This window comes from Ambystoma mexicanum, chromosome 12 (assembly GCF_040938575.1).
Source record: "Ambystoma mexicanum isolate Mex_15411 chromosome 12, UKY_AmexF1_1, whole genome shotgun sequence".
NCBI lineage: Eukaryota > Metazoa > Chordata > Amphibia > Caudata > Ambystomatidae > Ambystoma > Ambystoma mexicanum.
Genome location: NC_090936.1, coordinates 234,964,880 through 234,990,689, shown reverse-complemented (window position 1 = coordinate 234,990,689; position 25,810 = coordinate 234,964,880). Strand labels below are relative to the sequence as shown.

Below are 25,810 nucleotides of genomic sequence, written 5' to 3'. Positions count from 1 at the left end.
GGAGCAGATATGATATGATAGGTTATTTAAAACCTGCTTAATACCCAGAGGTTTCTAAGCACGGACCCGCGAATCGAACCTGTGGTGCTCCGTGTCGTCTTGCTTCCAAGGCGAATATGTCGCCCCTGAGCTATCCTCCCAAGACAGAAAAAACCATGTAAGAGGCCAGCAGCAGGCTCAGAGCCCAGATTATACTGACGGCTTAACTCTGCTCCAGAGCTCTCCAATTGGCAGAGGCACTCACTCAAAGTGGGTGCTAACTTGGGAAAAACACACTCACAGCCAGATTGAACTACATTAATAGCTTCTTGTGTGTTGTGGTCAGGACCTCTGCCCCACCAAATGTATCACCCATGATGATGTGATTAACAAGTACATTTGTTACAGAATCGTCGTCGTGTGTCTTGCAGGAGGCTGAACAAAGTGATCTATAGATTCAGGGCCACCCCCAACACATCAATGATGCGGTGAGTCCAACGCATGCATGGCCAACTTGTCATCTTGTACATGGGTCAAACTCATTTCTTGTAAAACCACAACTGGTGACTTATTATCGAATTAATGACACTTCAGAGTTAGCTGACCACCGGTGCAAGTTAATGGTCTCGGCCCAAAGGTTAGGGCCTCTATCAGGGGCAAAGGTCACCCAGCACACAAAAGATCCCAATGGTAAGGGCACTAACACTATTCTAGCTTGTGCCGTTGAAGAAGGGCATCCTCACGTGAGGCATCCTGAGACAGAGCATGTCCACGACTCCTTGACCAGACCCCACTGCATACACATCACAAAGGGAAACTTGGGAGTGCGGCCTTTACAGGTGGCAGCTCTGAGAACGACAAAGGAGAAGCATAGGAAACAGGCGTGTGCTGTGGCTAGTGCTTGGATCCCACACTTTGATTGAGGGAGGAGAGCCTGCTCCAATGGATGGGTCTCAGATCCGCCATCAGCCAAATGAATTCCCTATTCTGAAAGGAAATGGAAATGATCGAATGCATGTCCATTAGGCTATCAATGCTCTGGAGATGCACTAAGACAGCTGTGCTGCCTGACACTCCTTACCATGGACACTACAACCATATGTATAGCACTTCAAGATGAACATGTCCCTTCTCCAGCCCACGCGCATCTCTTCTAGAACTTGTCTTCTAGTGGAATCCTGTCTTCATATCTCTACAATTTTTAAGTAATAATCTTATTGGCTAAACATACCTTTTTTCAAAAGCCTTCACCAACTGTTACCTGCATCCTAAATCATAGAGTATTGTTATATTGTAGGAATTTCATTGTGGCGCTGTGGAGGGCAGGGGAGTTGATATGATAGGTGATTTATAACACGATTAATACCCAGAGGTTTCTAAGCGTGGGCCTGGGGATCGAACCTGGGTTGCTCCGCATCGTCTTGCTTCCAAGGCGAGCATGTTGCCCCTAAGCTATCTTCCCGAGTCGGGGGAAGGGGTGATAAGACAGGGGATGCATTGGAAACATACAGCCATTCTCTAGACTGTCAGAATATTTCGAGTGGCGAATAGGCTTGTTGGTGTATAGTTTCTATGACGCCATTCAGATGAATTACTCTGTGATAGTTTGGTGACTACAGAATCCAATCTTTAAAGGAAAGCAGCATTTGACAATCTCTCTCCTGCACCATACAATCTGAAGCCTACCTCCACTGCGTTATATCTGAGAGGGCCTCTCATTTTCCATCTCTAGGCATGTACAATTCTTTCCCTGGCCTGATCCTCTAAAATACTAAGCTTTTGTGAGTGAATGCCACCTATATGTGTTGTTCACTGATTCTTCACACCTGCCTTATTTCTGAATTTTAAGTGATCTGTGAGACTATATGGCTATTGAAAAATCTGAAAGACTCATTACGAGTGACCATATCAACAAACGCGGCAGGGGGATACAAATCAGAACAAATAATGTCGATTTCATTGCAATAAATGAGCAATAGACTTTTCCACCACACTAATTGCCATCGGAGTGGTTTCCCGGTGCTGAGGCTTGTCTGAAGTATGCAATGTGCCACCAGTAGGGACTCCAGACCCAGGGCAAAAGAAGGGATGGATTAGAAGAAGTGGAGATCCTAGAGAAAGGCAATTGATTAGGAAGATGGGAAAATGCGTGTTTCTGTTTGGATGTGGCAGGAGGAGTTGGTGAGGAAATTAGCTGACAATGCTGTTGACAATGGGGGACCAATAGCTGGTGTTTTATGCACTTTATCACTGTAGAAGTGACAAACAGGTTAAGTGATGTGGATGTTATACTAGCAGCAATATGGGATAATGTACTAGCGAGAACATCAGAACACCGGCAACAGTGCTAACAATGGTTGCGGCTATGGAACAGCCAACTAATTAAAATGGACATTTAACACATCCATTTACTGGGGTGTTCTAAGAGTCACAGACATCTTTTAAGTGGCATATGGTTTTATAAGAAAGGACTGCATCATACAGAAGCAGAAAAGTGGGCCATAGAATTTTAAAGATGTGACTACTTGCCAGATGCGAAGGTAAATTAAGGACAGATAAAATAGGGTGTATTAAATAACGCCCTTGGCATTTGCAAATGGTAAGCTTAGGGTTATCAAATCTTGAAATTGCAACTGTTTCAGGGATGATTTGAAATGAAAGGGGTCAACCTAAGTAAGGTGTAAGTCATCAAATTAGGTTGGATAACAAGAACACCGTCCTCAGTGAGATGTGTCTTTATATGAGAAATGCTCCTATTGACATGGTAGTGTGAGACAAACGGTATGGGATACATTGACAGGGTTATGCTTCGTGTTAAATGAATGAAACACCTTTTTTTCTGAAGGATAAATGAATAATACTTTTTCCTTGGCATTCCATTAACAGAGAGATGTTTCAGGTCATTACAAACTGTCTGAATGAGCCCTACGGTTAGGTACCGTGTTCTTCAACTGGGACTACCATTAAAAAGAAAAGAGGGGAGACAAGAAGCTGGGTCACAAGGTTATCCTTCTTGCAACACATCTAATACACACTGTTTTCCGTTTCATGATGGGGGAAAGGTCCGGGCTGCTTTACCAAGAATAAAATAGATTTCAGGAAATGTCTTAGATCCGTGGGAATTTATATGCTATTATACCAGAAGCTGACTTTTGTCTTTGCATTACTTTTAAACAAACTTCTTTCACATACTGGGCAAGTTAGCAATAGTTCAATTAGGATACATTTTTGCTACTCAATTTCACGTGACTTCTATTTCCTGCATCCACCAAATGTAACTGACAAATCCTCATTTGCCGATTCACCTGGTGATCGTCCACTTTGGTATTTGCTACAATCTGGTGCCTTTAGTGTCACGCAGTATGGCTTCTAGCCATGTGGTAGAAGAATAATTTACGCATGACAGGGATGTGCCTTTCAGATTGTGTCATGTTGGACTTGTCACTTGCCTTGGATGTCTTTGGAGTTCTTCGCTAATGACTCCCATGTCTTTAATAAGTCCTAAGGCTTGCTTAGCATTCCTCGGGTGTCCAATTCTCTCACCTTTTATCAATGTATATGCGAGAGCCCTGTAAGATACCAGCCACGGTTACAGTGTGCTTTGCCGCCATTATAAAGATGGCCGTAAGATGTATGTCTCATTTCATAAAATACAAGATCCACCATTTGGAACTTTGTCAGCATGATTGCTATATTAGGCTAATCGGATGGAGAAAAACCGACCGAAGCGCATGCAGGCTGAACTGATGAGAAAAAGAGTACCTGTGCACTATGAGGGAGAGTGTGAACTGCTATAGCAACGGGTGTTCAGCCACTCTCCGTGAACCCTAGGTGAAATCACTCAGTCCCCTTTGGATGCAGTTTCAAGTGAATGCTGATTGGACAGCCCTTCAGGGTGACATATTCCTAAAAAGGCAATGATAAAGTTACTGGCATGTGCTCAGTGGTTAGCTCTTCGCTGATTACAGAGATGATACTAGTGCTGTACTCCCCACCCTTTGCGATCTACATACGGCTCTTGCTTGAGGAATAATCAGGCAATACATCCTTTAAAAAGCTCTGCAGTTCTGAACACATTATTTTCAAAACTGATTTGCTTCTCTGGAAAAGGAAGCTAAATACACAGATCCCCAGAGGTTGTGTGACTTCTCAATCCAAAGGTTTTGCATTCAACTTTGAGTTGGCAAACATTGCTGTGTACAGCTCGAGGTTGGGAATTCACTTCCACCAGACTTTAAGACTACGCGGTTTCAAGAGCTGCACCTGCCCCATGTAAGGACCACTTTTTCCTTAACCCAAAGCCCTAATGGCGATGGTGTCCGTGCCCATACAGCATAAATTCAGCTGGTACTCAAGTGGAATAGATCTGATGAAGAGGTAGGCTTGGGGGAGGTCACAGTATTGTTGTAATGTTAATCTAGACTAGAGTACAGAAGAATAGCAGTGATCATAAGATTGAATGTCCTCCCTCTGAAAGCTGAATGAGTTGGCTGGGTTCTGATAAACGCTGTTCATGTGATAAGGGTAAAGAAGAGGATATGGTGCACTTTTTGTTATTTTGTATTATTTTTATAGATCTTAGAAGGAAATGGCTTAAGCCTCATTTGATCAAAAATAACATCAGATCAAATATGGAGGCAATGTCCCTGTTGATGAATTATAATGATGAAGATTTTATGTACAATGTTGTACATTTTGTAAAATCTGCATTTAAAAGAATATCTAGAGCACTCTGAAGTGTTATACGTACCATGATTTATGTTTTTAACGTTTTAAATAATGTATGTTGTTACATCTGCTGTTGGTGGATATAATCCGAATATAATTGTTACCTACTATTTTAACAAAGATGTTCCGTTGCATAATTTTCTTTGTATTTGATTATATTGTTGTTAGACATGTTTTGGTCATTGAAAAGGGATTCTCTTTTTCTCTTAAATCTTAGGAAAACATGGATACTAGTGGCACAGTCACAAATTCGTTGTGGTTGATGGAAATAAAACTTTTTTCATCAATGGAAATAATGTACTTATAACAGCAACACAGGGCAGAAACTTCCCCAAATGGTGACTCTTCCTGGGCCTTTATCATTAATCCTTGATTTTTCTTTCCTGAAAGCATGCAGTCCACCTTTTGATTTCTGTTCCTGAATAGGCACTGAGGGATTGAATGACTTCACTCTTTCTTCCCGCTCTAAATACCGCCAGTCACTACTAGTAAGTCTATGAATCTCCTACTTACATGATTCTTTAGCTAATCTTTGAACTCTATTGTATTCATTGGACGTAATCTAATACATCGCAACAAACGTTATCAACTTCTGATGACTAACAGTCTCTTTTAAACCTCACACCCAATGTTTTCAAGACAATGCACATTTTTGAAAAAGCAAAATTAACATGAAGTAACACAAAATATTGACCTAGTCGAGACCAAACATTTTCTTGTGGACCATAGAGTTGCGGGTAGCATAGATTTATCGTAGCAAGCAAGGGAACATCTCAGAGGGCCAATGCCTTTTTTTCTGCTGTGGTGACATTGTATTTTATTGTATTATATATATATTTAAGATTTCATTACATGATGCAGAGGCGGACTCAGAGAAGAAATAGGCTTCCTCAGCAGTTTGGCTGACAAGTACGGAGCATACGTAGTGGGGGATGGGCAGCAAAGGTGGATTGGTTCTTAAAAAGTAAAGACTGGCCCTTTGAAATCCTTTAATTCAAACAGATCAGCACCTGAACCAAGGAATGTACAGTGACTAGGGATTGGTCTGTGCTCCATCATTGCTCATTATTATATTGAACAACAGGGAGACCTGCTGAGGGAGATGTCCGCATCCATCAACCATTGCAGTAGGACACACAGTTGTACCTTCAAATGGTGTTACTTACTTATATCTGCTACTTCAAATGCTCTGTAATAGCCAAGTGAATCTCCTGACATCTTCAAGCTCTGCACTACTGAAGCACTGTTTCTACTTTTCTCAGCATGCTCTTGCCGCTTTCCATTCATCAAGAGTGATCTGTTTCTGGGTATCAAATCCACCTAAGCTTCGTCAGCCATTTCTATAAATTCCTGCTTTGATTCTTATCCATTTTTCAAAATATATATAGTTCCATATTTGTAAGAAAATATTAGTTTTTATAGATGTTTGAACCACGGTTCATAGAGGTATTGTACGCTGGGTCGATGGTGCCTTCCCTCGACAGAATATCCCATCAGTGGGACACCAATTTACTGCTGCTCTTTTTCACCATGACTGGATTAGTCTTTCCACTCCAGTTCTTTTTAGAATATCCTGCATTATTTATATGGCACTTGCATCCAACAGAAAATCTTAACAGTGTAGGATTGTAAATTCAAATATGCAGCTGAAATGTGTTGAGTTTTTTTTATTACCAATATGATCATTGCCCCCATCCGAGAATTCTCACCTCACTTTTTGTCTGGTGTTCTTTGTTGTTGGAGCCATGTGTCCACACATCACATTAGCCTCACGCTTGGTATCATGTTGAAAGGCTTGATAAATTCCCCCTTTTTTACGCAATAACTTCTTAAAACTCTGTTGATGCTGCAACTTGTAGCCTATTTTGTTTGACTTCAATGTTTTGGTTTATCATTTTGTGTTTTGTTTTTCTTCTGATCTTGCAGTTCATCAGGACCGCAACCTTTATGCCCTGATGAAGTGCATTTTGATGTAGGTCACGTTGTTCAGCATTTCATTGACAGTTGGTTGTCAGTCTACTCTCTTTATTGTTCAAAAAGAAAGGCACAGATCACTACTATTTTGGAAACAAAGTATCTCCAATGCATGGCCAACCAATCAGTCACATTCTGCCACTGGACGTCTCTTTGTCATTCAGCAGGAGTCGAAGCACCTGCGCCTGCATGCCCTGTCCACTTGTCATACGAGCTCACCATTGTCAGGCACATAAGCCATAAAACCCAAATCATAGCTAGAAATGAGGGATGAGGAACTAAAAGTGCTGAGCTTGATCCTCCTGACCGATATTGTCCTTTTCCCGTAAATAAATCCCTCCATGAATGATCCTCTTTTAACTTTGTTTTGTGTGGACTCAGTGAACTGTTAAATGCCATCATATCCACAGACAATGGTATAAACAGGTCAACAAAGCTCTTTTACCCACTGTTTATTTTGTGAGCACAACCAGCAAAAACCAGTCTTTGACCATGGTCGGTTCAGTTCCTATACACAAATATGTTGCACAAGCTAGGGTACGGCCAGTTTCTGCTAATGTCACCATGCAAGTACCACAGCAGTCTGACATTGCATTGCTCTGCCAAATGCATTATGGGATGTGTAGTCCAGAGTACCAATACATGATAGGAATTTACACATTTAAGGCATCTACAAGATATACTCTATGTCCTTTCTGCTGGCTCCTTTGCAGCGCCTCGACTAATCTCATGACTTTATTTCTGTTGCTACCCCGCCACCTCATCTCTAGTGCCCTCTAAGAGGTTAATACACATGCCACATTTTGTTACCTTCATCCCTCCCGTTCACCTTTCTTAATTTTGTAACTCTAGGGCAGATGTTGGAACCTTGTTGGATTGGTTAAAAGCAATACTCACCAGCCATGAAGGTATCTTTGCACTTCAGGTTTGATTGTGGGGAAGAACATTTTTTCAGAGAGTAAAAACTGCTTTACGTATACAGAAGTAATTTTAATTCCTAATTATACCCCTTTTTGTGTGGACAATTTGCAAGTTCTACGGGAGGGAGGATAGCTCAAGGGCAACGTGCTAGCATTGGAAGCAAGACGACAAAGAGCAACACAGACTTGATCCCTGGGTCCACGCTTAGAAACCTCTGGGCATTAAGCACGTTATAAATAACAAATAACAATAATACTAATAATACCTGCATGAAGCCGTGTCCTCTTCAATAAACACATTCTAGGCAGTAGTTACATAAAACATAATTAGTAAAAATTCGTAGATTTTCCCCAGTTCAGTCAACTTTGTAACCAAATGCTCTTTTACGGAAGGTTTACCTTGGGAGGCGATCAGTCGAAAAGAGAATGCACAGCGATCGGCTCAGTCCTCATAAACTAAATCCTTTTTGCATAGACTTTTCCAGCAGATTGTGACTTTATTTGATGGTTCAATAAACATTCTTTTGAAAAGTGTGGCTAGCCATGGCTAATCAGTCCCTTTCCACAAACTCTGTAGTCATCACTTGCAGCTTCAAAAGCATGGGTAAAGTAATGAGGGTCTCTTCACATTTGCAGATGGAATGGGGTGAAGGCAGCAATGAAAGTGGTTCTGACAGTATGAAGCCACGTCATCGCAAGATTGCCGATACCGCAAAGCCTTAATTACACAGGCTCTGGCACCACAGTGGCTAACCAGCCCCAACATTGAAGGACCGGTCACCCCCTCTAACCAGTTGATTATCATTCCTTAATCAAGGACTTCCACTTGCTTATCATGCCTTGATAAAGACTTTGGTCGAAACACGGGTTGGCTTTTTTCACATGTGACTTGCACTATATGTGCCTGGCAATTACGAGCACTTGTGCACACTACAATAATAAAAAAATTTAAAAAAATGTGGAACAATGTTCAAGGGTCTCAATTCGGACCTTCCTTAACTAATCCATAACTAATGATGCGAATGAAGTCCAGCGCCATCAAAACCAAGGCTTGCTCCTCTACTTGTATCATTAGATAGTAGGTACTTAAACCATAACATGCATATGTGAGAAGGGCACGGGTGGACTGCGTAAACTTGTTGATTTTATTAAATCCCAACATTAAATATGCTAATATGTACCAAGTTCAATCCCTCCTAAATGGCCAATGCTTATTTGGGACTCTAAGTGTAGAAGCTTTCTTAGTCTGAATAAAAACATATTTCTTTAATGTCTGACCATGACCATGATTCAACATGTTGCTGTAATAAAATACGTGACCACATTTCGCTCATCCTAAGAGAATTACAAAGGCTACACACTGCAGCCAGGGTACACTTCAGTACTCCCTACAAAACATACACTGCAACTACTTCACACACACTAGCTTACCTAGCCACAAAGCTTGTGGGTCCAGGTAGAGCGCACTCCGCCTGAGTCAGACCACTGTGAGGCTCGAGACTAAGCTGGCATGCAAGGGGCAAACCAGGATACAGGTATCTCTTGCTACCTCCCAGCCTAGTGGGACCCTATCCTGGGACCGCTCCAGTAAAATATGTAAATCCAATTCCCAATGGGGGTATTTTATAAGCAAATCAACATTTTTTACTTGCAAACTAAATTCTCTTTATATTAATGATTTCTTTGCACTTAGTTATTCATGTACATTAAGGGACACGTGTTTACTTCTTCTGAACCAGCAGTTCTAATCGTATTTTTTTCCTGTGTGCACTACTGGTTCAAACACATCCGGTTAAGCTGTGTGGGTGAAAGCAGGAGCACATGGTTTTATGTGTCTGTTTCCTATTTTTTGTTGGGGGTATGTGCACTCCGGATTGTTATTTTTTAGGAGAATTTACCCATTTTTAGGGAGTAAAAGTGGCTGATGCACCCCTTATCTATAGGGCTGCCTAGAAAACATGGTACAACTCCACTTACACGTATACTAGTACAGGACAAAATGTTTGGGTGGCCGGGCCTTTTCAGTGGCGGCCCAGGCTTTAGAATTTGTTGCCTGAAAATTTGAGAAAAATTGAAGATTTCCTATCCTTCAAAAAGCATCTCAAAACGCTTCTTTATAGATAAAGCTCAGAGATACTTACCCCCTTTGACACCTGGGTTTCCGTTTACATCTATCCTGACTATCAGTTGTTTGAGCACCATGATGCCTTGAGTGATAGAGCGCTATTCAAATACATTGATTAATTAATTGATTGATGTTTTATACAACAAAGTGATCTGACCAAAAACTGTACAATCTAGGCTACTTTTCTACTTGCAGGACACTATTGACCACCCCCAGAATGTAAGGTGTTCCCCCTGAAGAAGAGCCAGTATATATGCAGGGTTGAAACAAGCAGGAGATAGCAGTCTTCTACTGAACTGTAGAGAGTGCATTTGGACAATAGTCAAAAGAATGTATAAATTGTAAATTCTATTTCTAACATTTCCTTCTTGTGTCCGTAAATGGTTTTTAAGATGTGAAACATGTGCACGACACAAAGGCAGGGTGGGTTAGAGCAAATATATGCAAGCACATGACAACATATTGCAATAAAGACATTTATGTCATACTTGTATGAGCATATCTTCATACGATGAGTGTTTGGATCAGCTGTAGTCAGTACTCATTTTCACGTTTCCTGATGTCATTATACATAACCGGATAGGCAATGGCTATCTCCATGTCCCTCTGATGTGTACTTGAGTCATGCTCTTAATGCCGACCATAGACCCAACTAAACCTCCCCTCTTTCAAGAAAGACCTGGACACTATATGCCACAAATCTGTTGGGGGATCCCTTAACAGCCACACCCCAAGATCGACCCCACCAGTTCACATGACATAGCAAAACAATGCCTCCAATTCATTCTCAGCAATAACCTCTAACTGCATGAAACATAACTCTATCGCCTCTTGTGAGCAGTGCCTACTCTCAGGAATCAGCACTTCCATTCAGATTGTAAAACATCAACACTCAATAAAATAACACATAAACAAACAAACAGATAAATGCATTATATTCCATTGCCAGCTGCTCCGACTGCCACACCGTACTGTCACTAAACCCGGATAGACAGAGGTCTACCACAAAATAACAGAATCAATACTCAGACTACTTGTGCCCAATACTTCCCTCAAAGACTCCTGTTCCTCAGACTAGTTGTGACCAATCTCCTCTGAACTCAGAAGACCATACTTCTTTTATCAAGCTCCTGAGAAGCCTCCTTCTATTAACAGAGAGTGCATGTACACCTTACTCGGTCTCTGCATCCTTTCCTCTCAGACCATTTGCAAAACATCCCCAAGTGCTGAAGAGTCAACCCTAACACCAGACCACCCCCTGTCACATGGATATCCCAGATCTATCTTCAACAATACTATATTGTTCGCCAACTACTCAGTCTGTAAACCCCCAGATTCCATTGCCTTAGTTAAACTCTAGGTGGAGCAAGTGATTACATGCAACATGCATCACTACTGACTGACCATCCCGCCACAGTACACACACACCTCTTTCACTGAAGCCATGTTCTCCTGTACAGCTCCTACCTGGACGTTCAATTCTAACAAATGAGCCCATTGCCATTTGCCTAAAATGAATTCTCCAATTAAATGTCCTTCTCTTCCAACATCCACATTTCTAGCTCGCCTGAGGCACTCTTCGATACTTTGCATGTCTATTGGATTGTCCCCTCCAGCATCACACAGTCGTACTGCACATACACTTAGATACGAATAATCACCTTCAGTTGCTCCACCTTGCCACCTTTCTATCAGACCACTCTGATGCCAACACCACATGTCAACTACTTTCAGATTTCCCACAATTAGCCCCACTCCTTCTCTGTGACCATTCCCTCTTCTACATGACAAACACAGACGTTCCAGCCGCTCCTTCGTCCTCCATTCCCAATCGGCAGGCAACCACCCGGCTCCGAATCACTCTCCCCCAAACTCACTCTTCTCCACCAGCTGCTCTGCATTTCCTAACTCTACAAACATATACTTACCGACTTCCACACTTTCTTACACCTTCTCCAATCCACTTCTCTTCTGACAAATCGGGATAGCCAAAACCTATACCCTAAGAAACCCACCCGTGCTCACATCTGAGAACATTGTGGAACCCCTTCCGACCCGATCTCCCTCCGCCCCACGTCATCTCCTCATCCCATAATCATGTCAAATCATTTGACTTTTAAATAACGATTTCCCCCTTCCGCTCCCACGCCCCATTAACTATAGGGTACTCTAAAATTGCTTTGTCCCCAGAAAGCCTAATGCGTGTCACTGCTGATAAAATGTCCTGCTCGAAGGTGCCACGGAAGCATCAGAAAACGTCAACGGCCCATGAGTACCATATGGCACCAATCAATTCTTATTCGCTGTATCCTCACCTTCTTAGTTTGTGGTCAGCTTCTGCGATGCTCCATGCACCATTATTTTTATTTTTGTATTTATTGTTATTGGTTAAGCCTAACCTTTAACACATATATATTCAATCATAATACGGACAATTTCATGTCAATATTAAAAGAGACTTCATACATCTCACTTGTGTGGGGAGAATAGCTCAGGGGAATGCGTTTGCCTTGGAAGCAAGACAAAGCAGAGCAACACAGGTTCAATTCCCGGGCGTGCACTTAGAAACCTCTGGGTATTAAGCGCATTATAAATAACCAATTACAACAACAAAGAAATAATAACAGAAGGACTACAAAATCACAAAACATAATTTCATAGCATATTCAGCAATTAATACATAAAAAATGAATCAAGCTCTGATACAAAAGCTTAAAATCACCTAAAAACCTTTTTTTGTTTTAAAATCGTAAATGGTCTTCATTTCAGTCAGGTTTAGACATTTATCCTATTACATATATTCAACTTGATAACAGGAAAACACAAGTAGCAAGTCTGAAAAGTAAACTAGACAGGAGATGTGGGGGTCATCGTTCTAATACTGCCCAAACCTCCAGGCACCTAGAACTGCATACACATGTACGGCAGGGGTCTGCAACCGTTGGCTCTCCATATGCTTTGAACTACAACTCCCAACGGCCTTAACAATCATAGTCAATGGTAAAGGATCATGGGAGTGCCAGTCCACAACATCTAGATAGCTGAAGGCTGCAGACCCCTGATCTAGGGGTTACATTAGAACCACATCGAAACCTTTCTAAATCCTTCACATCAAGTCAAAGCCTCCAGGCTGGTTTCAGCTGCTTGTATCATTCGGCCTTTTTTAATACTCATTCATATTCTAAATAAAATACAATACAATATTCTGAAAACAACTACATTGCATCTTTGTAGCATGATTATCTCTTGGAGAAACCTGCTGTGTACTGTATTTACCATTAGAGTACTTTGAATCTTCACCCCAGGTGTAAGGCCTGTTCAAATGAATACACATGCTATTTATGGAGAAAAGCATGTATTATGGACAATGCCTTGATGGAAGACACTCGCCCTCACCATGAGGAGGGATCATTGGCGCAAATGGTAATGCCTTTAATGCAGAGATTCCAAGAAAGGTTCCTATCCAGGTGTGTTTCATGATCCCATTTCATCTTAAGTACATATTTTATGTACAGAGCATGAATTCCATGGGAGAGAGCAGCCACCCTAAACAATATCTCGCGGCATGTTTTCATTGGATGTTCTCCCATCCTGCGCTAATGACATGGGAAGCAAAACAATGCGGCTTTGGGAGGGGTTGGATTGCAGGCAAATAGCCCAGTTAAGGGCCCAGGCATTCAATCAAAGACAGGGCCGTTTCAATGGATGTATCTTGAGACGATATGCTGAGCAGAAATATGTGGACGTGTCAGAACGGAAATGCTTTATTTAAAAAGTAACATTAATGATGTGTCTGTGAGGCTTTGGGAATTTTTGCATGGCTGGTGATTTGCTCTGATCATCTCATGCATAAATGGAATTGGAGACGAATGCCTTTGCCTTGAGCAGGTTTACTTTACAGTTTGATGTCATGCTATGATATGGCAGAGTTCGAAATTGAGGGCAGCTGGGAACTATACAGGTACTGTTTGTAGCCTAGAAGAGCCTGGTTAACTTAAAGCCAACAGTTACCATGAGCTACTTTTGGTTCCCCGGGCCAACTGATCCCGAAAAACTATGGGAATTTAACTCTTCATTTGGGACAAGCTCTACATAACCATTAGGACACATCTATATGACATTTAAAGGATAAGTGGTCATAAAAATGTTTACATTTTTTGAGTAAGTTAAGATTTGCGTAACGCTCCTCGTTCCCCAGTGGTAGCTCCTGATGACCGGTTACTGCTGGGTACCCGGCAGCTGCTTTTAGCTCCTGTTTATCCAATCCTAGTCCTGTATGCTGTTGCAAATCAGTCTGAACTTGCAGTTAGGTTGCATGGATCTGCATTCATTTGCTCAAGACCTCACTTACTGCTTAGGTGGGTAGAAAAGTCTTGAACTTCAAGAATCAAAAATATGTTTTTGAAAGTTAATTTATTATTTGAAACTTTCAATATTGAGGTAACAGTGGATTCCCCCTTCGCATACAGAAACCTTATAAGATGGGGTCGCACACATGAAAACCTGTGCCAATAGAAATGGCTGATGTTCCCTTATAGTGTAATACATTGAACCAACAAGAGCATGAAGTGGGGAAGAACGCGGGAAGGGAATAATAAGGTCTGTGCGGTGCATGAAAATACATATCTCATTGACTTCAGCATGAAGTTCATAAGGAGCGGGGTCCCATGTAAGCCAATCAGGGGCTGGATGACTAGGACCGTGATGTGTGGCAGGTGCAGTGCACATCGGGGAAGCTTCCTGGAACAGCGCGGGATCCCGCTGCTCTGTGGAAGTATACAGGGGAAGGCGCATTCTTAGTAAGAGCACAGACCATGCTGTGCTGTCAGAGATTGGGTCTGTTGGCATGCAGACCATTTGCCGAAGGGGAACACCGGGTGCTCGGCACCTTAGTGTGGACTTCCAGCTGGAAGTCCTTTTTCTGGTGACTCTAAGGCTGTAGCTCCAGAGCCTCCTCCTTCTGGCCAGGCTTGGTGATATCCAATTACGGGCTGATAGCATTGATATTTTATAGGTTTCCGACACCATTAGTTCATCCTCTTTGCACAACACAATTTTCACAAGGGCATTGGAAGCATTGATTGATGCGTAAGAGACTAGGATTCCAGGCCAGCAAAGGGGTTGCTGGTGCACAGAGCTCAGCCTGCCGGCACTCCCTCACGGTGGTGGAGGCTGTAGGTTTTCCTCCCATATTGTGCAAAAACAGGGACGGGCACAGCTGACCGATGCTGTTGGTGATGGTCAAGCTTAATCCTGAGGCATGAGTTCTCAACCTTTCCCATACCCACTTGTTTAGTGTGTTTCTGATCATTGCTATCTTCCCTGCCATCCTGTTCACGTGCCTGGTCTCGGGCGCTTTAAATATAACCACCATATCACATCACTACGCTTACCCTCTACTTTACACCATCATTCAACTAGAACACAGCTATACCCCTGATTAATTTGGCCTAGCTGTTCGCATACGAATACTACCCCATGAACACCTCATCTCCCTAATAAAACACAGCTAGCCGAGCACATTCCGGCCTAGTTGCTCACATATGCATCCCTCAGGCCTAACGCAGCCAGAGCCCAGTCTGAGTGTCCACCCACCAGACTGCACACATCCAACTGATGTATCCAGCACCACACCTAAACGCTAGGATGCAGCTACCACCCAGCTATTTTGCACCAACTGCACACATATCTGGTGCACCCACGCACCCTACAACACTATCTCGCACTACTGACCAGAAATACGGTTCCTGAGGGCGTTCAGCCTACCAGAGCTTTAAGGTCATACCAATGATATATAGAGCGCAATATAAATGCCAAGTAACAGAACATAACATTGGGCCTAGTAGAGTTTGCGGCATCTGCAACTCAGTCCTCAAAATTCACAGATCGCTTCTTGATCTTGGGGACCTGCAGAAGCCACAACTTGCCCAAACTAATTCCTGATCCTGAAATGAACTACTAAGCGGCACATGCAGGTATCCCAGTGAACAGGGCAAAGATATGCTGCAGGTAAAGACATTGTAGAACCCCAGCCAACACAACTATTAGCTACCGATACCCACATTTTGGCCCCAATAGTTTAATGCAAAAGACAGGCCACTTCCTGCTCCCAGGCCGGAGAGGAAGGGGGTTTGGAGGTGAGCCGCCGGCTTTGGGCACACTCCTTTACTGATGCACCAACTTGAAGGTGCAGAAAGGATAGGCTGCCTCGTGCTCCGATATGTAGGCACTAATACAACTCTCTTTGGGTAGATGTTAAACTTGATGCATCCACTTCTCCCAACGAGAATAAGGAGCACTGCCCCTGGTTTTTCCTATGTCGGCGTCGGCCAGGATCCCATCCCTCCCTGGAACTACTGGTCTTGTATTGGTATTTGGGGAGTTTTATACAGTGCAACATTAGCCCGAGGGTATCTTGGCGTAGAAGAATGGCTACGGTACTGAACCCAATCTGATGTCTAGCGTGAGTTTTAAGGAATGCTGAAAAGATATGGTTTGAGTTTTTTTCCTAAAAGATATAAGATTAGTCTCTGTTGAAAGAGTGGGTGGCATTGCGTTCCATAGCTTAGCAGCCCTGTACGGCTAAGGCACGCCCTCCTCGGTTCTTACCTGCATGTTGAGGGGTGCAGATTGGAGAGGGATAAGTAGGGGAGCTCTGGTGCTCCCTGTCGACTCTTGACGTTTGGTTGTGGTGTGCGTGGGCGATATAGACAGGGGGGGAACACTTTTGGTGGTGAGCACATTCTGGCCATGCATATATTTGTGGCAGTGGCAACTTAGAAACCATTTCAGCATGGGCGTAATTTTATGGGGACACAGGGGTATTTGTCCCCCCCAACTTTCATGGCACACCATGTTGTCCCCATTCATTTGGCTGGGGCACCCTTTCTTCAAATGTCATATCCCCCCAACATTTTCAGCAAAGTTACCCCACTGCATTTCAGAAAGTGCCCATACATTTTAGAAAACTGCAGCAGGCATTTATGGGCTGTTGATAACTTTTAAAAAAAATGGCCTAAGACTCCTGGCTCAAAAATGAATGATGGTATGTTAATCTATACTGCATGGCCTTCCATGCATTCAGCTGCACCGAAGACCCCAATGACCCTGATCAGTGGTACCTGATGGTGAAGCAAGCAGAGGCAGAATGTGTTCAAGTGGCGCTTGCTCAAGTACTGCCAATTACTCCGACTCTTCTGTGGGTCTGGCAATAAGCGTATGCATTGGGGTTCTGCCCCAGGATAGCATCGTGTGTTTAAGCTCCTGGCATCATTTAGTACTTGCAGGATGTCTGCCCCAGCTACCCCTTCATACAGTTAGTTCATAAGGAGTGGCCAAGTCCGAACTGGGTGGTGTCAATGCTGGGTGCCTTCGTCCATACCCATGTTATCTGGGCATCATTTATTTAGTCGCCCTCCCCCTGGACTTTTGGGCATTGCCACTCTTTAAACCCTTAACCTGCAGATGGTGCTTGCACTATGTCAAAAGGGTTTTGGGGCTCAGTCTGCATTTTGGGGGGAAACTAGTCCTCTTCCCCACCCTCATTCACCAGAAAACAATGCAATATTGCACGTTTATGCCACACCTGCCTCACAGCCATAAACCTATAGGGCCTGATTCATGGAATATTTTGCACGGTGCAAAGTACTTTTCACTGGTGCAAAGGGACTTTGCACTGCCAACAAACACCCTGATTCATGGAACAGTGCAAAGTGTGTTTTGCCGTGCCAAGTCTTTGCACTGCGGGACCTTGATTCACGGAACATTACATGGCACTGTTCCATGAATCAGGGTGTTGAACGCTTCCTTATTTCGGCCTTCATGTCACTAGAAAATGACCTGTTGAAAATGGAATGTTCTGTTTGGATCCTTAAATGGAACAGTGAAAAAGTTCTATCTTTTTTTCCATATCAACTCTGTTTTCTGAAATGCATGATCTATAAATGGAAAAACATGTTTTTTTTAGCACCGATTCCGGGTGGCGAATTTAAGTGATCCACCGGTGAAAAACAGTGAAGGTCCACTTTCTTTTTTTGTTTTGTTGGTATTATAATGCACTTTTGTTCTAAATTTACTTCCTCCTCGTGGCGGAGAGCCACTGGAAACAAATGTCTGTCTTGTGGGTGTGCGTGGCTGGCCGATCTGTGAGAAAATCCTTCATTTTCTCACGCTGCGCCGGCCAAAGACGCACACTGCTAGTGCGCATGGAATGCGCTCCCTCTGGCCGGAAAGCATAAACATGAAAGATTCTACAAGTTTCCACGATAAACCCTGCGTCCCAAAGTGTGCGTCAAATCAAGTCAATTAAGTCCGACAGATAAGAAAATGTCGACGACAAAAAAAAAAACAAACAGGGCGTCTGGTGCACGGAAATTCCTAACACGTGATGCACAGTGAACTCCTATTTTTCTGAAGCTACCTTTTGTGGCCGAATGCCATTAGAAACAATATCTGTCTCACGTTGGTTGCAGCACTGAGTTATTTGTGAGAAAACACTGCCCTTTCTAATAATGGCGCCGTCCATGTTGCGCGCTGGTCCTGTGCCGTGGTATGTTCTATTTTCAGTCAGAAACACACTCGCGCCAGGCCCTGTTTTTTCTTTGATAACCAACGATTCCCAAATATGAGAGTGAGCGGTTAAGAAAGCCGCGCGGTGTGTGTTTTTTCTCATCATATCCCTGTTATTGGGGTCTGCAGTTTCCAGATTCCAAAGGTGTGCAAGGATTTCTGCCCCCCTCTGGGAAATTGCATTTTGCACACACCTATTCTGTCACACGCCAACATTTAACAAACAATTTGCAGAAAGGTTTTATAATCACGCAATCCCATAGGAAAATGCTCTGTGAATCAGGCCCTTACTGTTTACTATTCCAATATGGCGTCCAGCGCTGTTGGCAGGTCTGGCGCAAGCAATTGCTCTGCCACAAGCAATGTGCCATTTTGCCCCCTCTCAATAAGGCCAGAAAAGATGTTTAATCTCCCGAATGACACCCCCTCTTCTTGGTGTGCAGCTGCTTGTATTGGCCTTGCGGTGCCGCCAACCTTCTTCCACTATATGCAGCCACTTGGTACTGCCTTCCTGCAGCGAAGGCCCTCCCCTCCCCCCGCAATTGCTGGGATGCTAGCCTCACATGCAGAGTACCAGTACTCCGGAAACATCAAGGAATACCGCATGGTTGCTGTATGGGATGAGTGCAGGGCAGGTATGCAGACAGGAGCCACAGCGACTAACTCGTGCGGCGTGATGTAGGACTCCACATTTCAGAGGGCAGGGCAGAACTCCCAGAGGGCAAAACCTGGCTTTCAACACGTTCTCTATACAGCATGTGTGGTCCAGAGCAAGTCCCTTTACCATCCGGTGCTTTCGTTTAGTCACAACTTAGAGAAACTGTAATATGAATGTTGCTTTTTCTTGGCTGCTTCCCTCTTTGCAGCTGTTCCCTACATGTGCTGTACCTCTCCTTCCGTTCAAGCAAACCTTCCTTCCATACAAATGTGGCTCACAGCCCAGGGTGGAAGTACAAGGTCCACTGACTCTGCTGCGAGCAAACTGGGGCTACATCAATTGTTATGAGGATAACGATGTGTTACGCCAAAGCGCTTTACATAGAACATACTTACATACACTATCACCCAACCAAAGTTCTTACTCACTTATCAACCTTGAATGGAAGAACCTTGCCGGGACTGGAACCTACCACCTGCATATTACAAACAGATCGCAGCAGCAAGCGCTCAACCCACTGAGCTATCTTACCAGCATTCATTGTTAATAGGCATTATTGGTAGCTTAGCTATTTTTCCAAGAATTCTATTTTGAAATAGTCCTACTGCTGTCAGTATGGCTGTTTTTTTTTTTACGCCACTCATTAATAACTAGTTTTAATATCCAGGCATGTTGCACAAACAAAACTTAGTAGGTAGCACTTAGATCGCCCGATGCCAAGTGTTAAAAAAACAAGCATTGGCAATGCCAACAATTTTGTGCAGGCATGGGGAAGACGCTTGCTAGGCATGCGTAGTGGTATTAATTTGCCATTCATGGTAGCAGCTGCGAAATGGAGCGAGCACCCGGGCATCTAATAGCAGTGTCTGGCAAATGTCTAATACTTGTAGACAAGGCAAAACGATTGGCTTTGCTAGTGCTTGTTTTTAAACATGACTTCAGTGAAGGACACGCAGAGTGCTTATAAATCGAGTGCCTGAAGGCAGACCTGGTTGAAACATTTTTATAACATCAGTAGCAGGTTTACGGTGCCATTTAAGTCTTAAGCTCCCAGAAGACTGCTTTAAAAACAACCACTGGCAGGCACTGAGCACAGCGTTTGATGGCAAGCTCAACGAGTTCCCATGGTGACGGGTTTTGGGAGGGGCAGGAAGTGGGTGGGAACGGCCAAAGGGATTAGCATGGCCATGGGCGGTCAATGGGTGGGCAAATAACCAATCAACACCTCTTCAGATGCCATCTCTCCCTAGCTGTAGTCTAATGGGTCAGGGTTATCGGTGGCGTGATAGCCCAAATGAATAAAGCGGGCACAGAATCATCTGGAAGTGAGACGCTGGGCATGCTTGCTCTTGAATTGGGGACGAAATCGGCATCTTCACTCCGCCCAAGAAAAATAACAGCAAACTACATCAAAATGAATGTTCTCGGTTCCTTGTAGAGACACATTGAACCTAGCCAGGCTAGTGAAGAGGAGCTGATCACGTGGCTAACCTGTAGCTCGTTTCCTGTTTTAAAAGGAAAGGTACATTGTAGCAGCGTGTTAGATGGTGGTCCTGCGTGGCGGACCATACACCGTGCTTTCTTGTTTTTGCAGATTTAGGCGGGTTTATGCATGCAAAAATGGGGGTATGCTGTGAGTTACTTTTGCTTGATCAGTACAAGACAAATACAATGCTTGCCACATGGCCTATTCTGGTGGGTAATGCAGGGGTAGGCTGGCCTCTAGGGAACTCTGGAAATTTCCTGGTAGGGCTGTGCACCCTCGGCCTCTTGTGTGGTATTTCCAAATGTTCCCATAGGAAAAGGGTTGGGCTTGCTGGAAATGTGTAATTTGGGACCACTCTGAACATTATTTCCAGGGCCTGTTTTGGTTCCCAGTCCACCCCTGGCTAAAACACACACGGTCAGGGGATTTCCAACACGCACGCGCATGCACACATACACAAACACGCATGCGCGCGCATGCACACACACGTGGCTCTGTGTTAAGTGAAGCTACCATAGAGTAAGCCCCGAGCTGTTACAAACATAGTACAGTAGGCATTACATGGAGGAAGGCTAGGTGAGCTAGCTAGAAATTAAGAGTGCATGTATTTCTACTGCTTTGCCGTAATTCTGTATGTTTGATGGGAAGCACCTGGTGTATCCATTAGCTGTTGCATTTCCTTACTAAAGCCCATGTTTGGATGGCTTAGCTCCTTTGAGTGCCAGGCTAGATCATGATGGAGATTGTGGGTGTTCTCGGTCCCAGTAAGCGATGGTTCCTATGGTGCAATACTGGACCTTCTTAAGGGGGTACCAGGCACCACTTCTGCCCGCATGGAAGGGAGAGGGTTTAGGACCAGAAGGCTTGCACACTTGCTGTGGAGCGCCACATGTCTTCCCACAAGCTCCCATTTGCATTACCTCAATGTTCAGAAATGAATAGTTGCCTATTTGATATCTAATATAACTAGTACCTCTTATTTTCAAAATCTCTACCCACCCCAGGATTGCTCTCTTCCTTGTCATCTTGTGTCACATATATAAATGGAGCGGTAGTGCAAGGGCCATAAGGTCGTAGTATCACATTCCTAACAACATGATTTATAGATGGTTTCAAAATGGCAGCCCCGTGGAAGACAGGTAGTGAATGTTACCGCTTGAAATGTGCTGACATGACATTGCATTGCAGCCCCACAAAATGTAGGTGATCGGTTTCGCGAGAAATATGCCCGTCATTTATTTCTATCACACGGTTCTGGAGAACGAAAGTTGTACCTCTCTGTTTCCAGGCGCATCTCTTCACGTTTCTGTCTTCTGAGTTCCCTGCGGCGTTCCAAATCGTCCATGATGGCTGGCTAGTTTTGAGACGATCCAACAAGTGTGCTTCTAAAATGGAAATAGTAAAATAAGGTTAACAACCACTGTCCACAATGTGCACAACTGATAAATAGCGGTTTCTCTATTAAGTGGTATTCGAATTAAAGAATCTCTCCAAAAGGAATGCCTGTGCCATGTTGTGTTTAGTCCCCACCCGGGTAAAAGGTCCTTTATTAGTAAAGAAGACAACCATTCTAAGACAGAGTCATGAATTGACTAATGACTTTATGACCATTTAATACAATTGTTATTTACTGACAGACCTAGATGTGTAAGCCAGTTGAGGGGACAGATCAGAGAGCACTTTTGTAGGATCAGAGGGAACTCTGATCCTTTTTTGATAATACCATTAATGCCACTTTTCACACACCGCCAAATTACAAGTTTTCCGGCTGGGGTTTACTGATTTAGCTACAGCGAAGAGCTGGAGGTAAATCAGGCCCCCACCAGCAAAAACAGCCTGTCTTACCAGCACCAGTAATACCAGCAATCCCCCATGAAGCCCTTCAGGACTCCATGGAATAGGGAAGGACAGCCGTTGCCGGCACCTCCCGGGATATCGGGTGCAAGTAACGGTAGGTCCGTTTCCCAGTATCCTGGCAGATTTACCAACAGGATACTGGAAAACTCAGGATGACCTCCGATGTCCTATATGCCATGAAGGCCAAGGATCAAACTTACAATTCCCTATCCATGTAAATAAGGGATTTCTGAGATCACGCACCCGGTTCTGGCTCTGCCCAAAGACATTCCCCAAGGCCTGTTCCGCTTTGAGTTGGACACCCTGAGCCGAGGACAGCATTTTCCCTTGACATGCTGACCCTAGTAGTGTATTTGATTCCATTGTAAGAATGGGCCTACAAGTCCCAGCATATTTATTTATTTATTTATTTATTTATTTTATTTATATTTATATAGCGCGCAGACAGCCCAGGGGCATTGTGGCGCTGTTACTTGCAGGAACTTACCTACAGGTGGTACAAGATTGGTAGCAGTCGTTGGGCACATTATGATTGCTACAAACAGTTTAGTCATTACAGCTCATGCCTCTTTGGTTATTACATTATAATCAGTTTGTTGGCAAGCATGGTGCTGCGAGAGACCTTATGTGAAGAGAATGGTTTTCATAGCTTTCCGGAAGGCAATGAGGGAGGGCTCACCTGGGATTGTGGGAGGTAGGGCATTCCAGTGTGATGGTGCGAGATAAGGGAAGCTGGATCCTTCAGCTCTGGCTCTTTTTACTACTGGTACACAGAGCATGTTGATATATGGTGACCTGGTTGGCCTTGTGGAGGAGACGGGATGGATTCTTTGTGAGAGGTAGACCGGGGCGGTGAGGTGGATGCACTTGTGGGTCATATTTTACAGTGGTACAATGGTAGAAATCAGGACTGGTTTGTGGTGTCACGCATGCAACTAGAAAACTTGGCAGATACCAGTCTGTGAAATCCTAGGAGAATAGGCTAACAGTAGGGGGCACCAGCAGTTAGCCATTGGTTATTAACACTGGGTTATTTCAGGCCTGCCCTTTTTGGGGACTATGTATCCTGCTACAAATTAGATTCTCCGACGCCAGCACCTCGGCAGAAAAACAAGGGATCTGTCGGATCCTTCGGTCGCTATTGCCAAACATCCACCACTCCGTAAGTACAAACTGTACATATCACCCTTGGTGTAGTCTAACATGTGCACTCCCTGAAGGAACATCACTGTCCCTGTTCTTTTTCTATAGTGTTCGATGGTCCAGAGGCAGCAGGTTTTTCCTCTTATGGGTGTGCAACACCTTCATGCAAAGGAGAAATGCTCCCTCGTGAATATGGTGTCATTCCAAGAGCCCCCAAAAAAAGGGAAAATGCTACCGGTCTTCCCCGAGCACAGCTTTTATAACATGGCCAGCAATAGCATAGTTTAATAGGCCATGAAATGCACAAGATGGCGCCTGTGAAGGGGAGACGAAGCACGGTTATAACAGTGAGGACAGCATCCGTTCCTCACACCGCAAACCACTCTCTTCTAATAGGTTGCAGGCCCATTTACAGTGAGATTATTCACATATGAGACTTTCTGCGGATAAACCATTTGAGCCTTTTTTGTTTAAAGGTTGTCTCGATAAAGTCAGCACAGTACAGCGGTAAGCTACTTTTACTTTGACATTAATCTAGCACTCCATTTCTGCCTGAAGACGTCACTAGGCCCATTTTATTTTTGTTTGAAATGGTAGACTTAGTTTTGGCAATGAGCCAGCGGGACTCTTTTTTTTTTTGTCTGCTCTTTTTATGACCTCTAAGAGTGGCAGCGAACAGAGACACGCGAAGGTACACAATTCCGGTAATGGGACAACAGATTGTGGGGTCAGCGTATCTAACGTTTGCACATGTGCTAAAAATTGGGAAAATGCTTAGAAAATAGGAAATGGAGCAAACAGGTTTTGCCCCAATCTACTGTATTATCTAAACACGTTTGCACTGTTACTGTACTATGCTTTCTCCATAATATGGAAAGAAACGTGTTTACTACATTTCTTTCATGCTAACCAGAAAACATACTAAATACAGCAGTTCGATTCTTTTGCCTTTTCACTCTTCAATGTTGTCCTATTTGCTACATTCTGTATTATCCAAAAAGCAGAATTGGTGTAAATTCACTTGAGCCATTTTGTTCACAAAGGCAAAGCTTTGATAGCCTGGCCTCTGGTTGGCAGCGATCACAACAGAGACAGGATATTATCAATGACACCCACTTTGTGATACATTCTGGGGGCCACATTTCCATGGAGCATTAGCACTCCAGTTATTCTTCTTTTTTTAAAGATACTTTTGCGCTAGTGAACAGTACTCATCACCCGCAAAAGTGTTTCTAAAAGTGGTGCAACAAAAAAAATATATGCTTTGCCCTGCACCATCAAATTTGCACATCAGAAGGCCAAGGGGGTCTCATGACAACGGCGGTTCCGTTAGTTGTGTGCAGCACTCGAAGTTCTGTTTGGTGCTGTTCAAAAACATGCATTTTAGGTGTTATTTTGGACCTAACCTTTAATGAAAAATGAACAAGATGACCCCTTCAATGGTGGGACCCTACCCTACATCCCTGTTGGTTTAAAGCAAAAGAAAGCCATACTGGTGATGGAATGCATGCCGAGGTTAGAATGCAATGCTACCAGACTCTGGATGACCCTTCCAGTGGGCGAGGTGAGAAGGGATGGAGTGGGCCCGTTTACTAGCGGCCCATCAGAAATTAATCTCGATCCCATGATCCAATGCAAATCTGCCGCGAGAGGCTGAGGATAAGTAAAATCTAGCAAAATCATCCCCCGGAAAGGCATCAGCAACACAGGTCATGAAGAAGGTACACAAGGACTATCAGGGCACTCACTCCCAACTCCCAGAAAAGGGATCAGTGGATTCTTCAAAGGATCGCATTCCCCCCCAGGCCCTCTCACTTCAATGCTTTATCTAAAAGGGAGGTTGGAAGAGGATGGGAATGAGCTGAGGTGTTGGCTGGATGAAGGCTGGCTTCACCATCAAGGCTTTACCATCATATACTTTAATTCCCAGGGTGCTATTTTTTAAAGATGTTGCATAAATAGTTCCTCATGTTCGTGGTAGCTTTTGCTCAGTTCATCTTACGAACTAGGGGGAGGATGCCTGACACAACTGTATTTTGCAATGGTGGGTGGGTCTGGCTGCCTCAGGTTTAGCCCCTGATTGAGGTTCTATACATGCTAACACATTTTTAGCATGGCACGCTATGTTGTTGCCTATGCGATGTTGGGCCACCACATGGCGAATGCATCAGACTCCATGAAAGTGGGCGGGCAATATGGTGACTGGTCTGGCAAGTTGCAGTAGGTCTCTCATCCGCAAGGCTGGAGGTTAAACACACACACAGTGCACTATGAGATGCATTGGGTTGTGCATCACCGGCACTGCACACGACATCGGTTCGAGCGAGTGCATCTGATGCAGTGCATGCTCGTAGATGTGACAAGCAAATAAA

At 43.8% G+C, this 25,810-nt stretch overlaps 1 protein-coding gene across 10 annotated transcripts in view; it reads right to left on the bottom strand.

Moving 5' to 3' along the window:
* Positions 1 to 25,810, bottom strand: part of CALD1 (caldesmon 1) — a 669,061-nt gene that overhangs the window by 262,816 nt on the left and 380,435 nt on the right. For all 10 annotated transcript variants that reach the window (XM_069628357.1, XM_069628356.1, XM_069628358.1 and 7 more), the window contains one exon: positions 21,713 to 21,823. In XM_069628357.1, coding sequence (XP_069484458.1) covers positions 21,713 to 21,783 — 71 coding nt within the window. In that variant the 5' untranslated portion in view covers positions 21,784 to 21,823. The remainder of the gene's footprint in view (positions 1 to 21,712; positions 21,824 to 25,810) is intronic.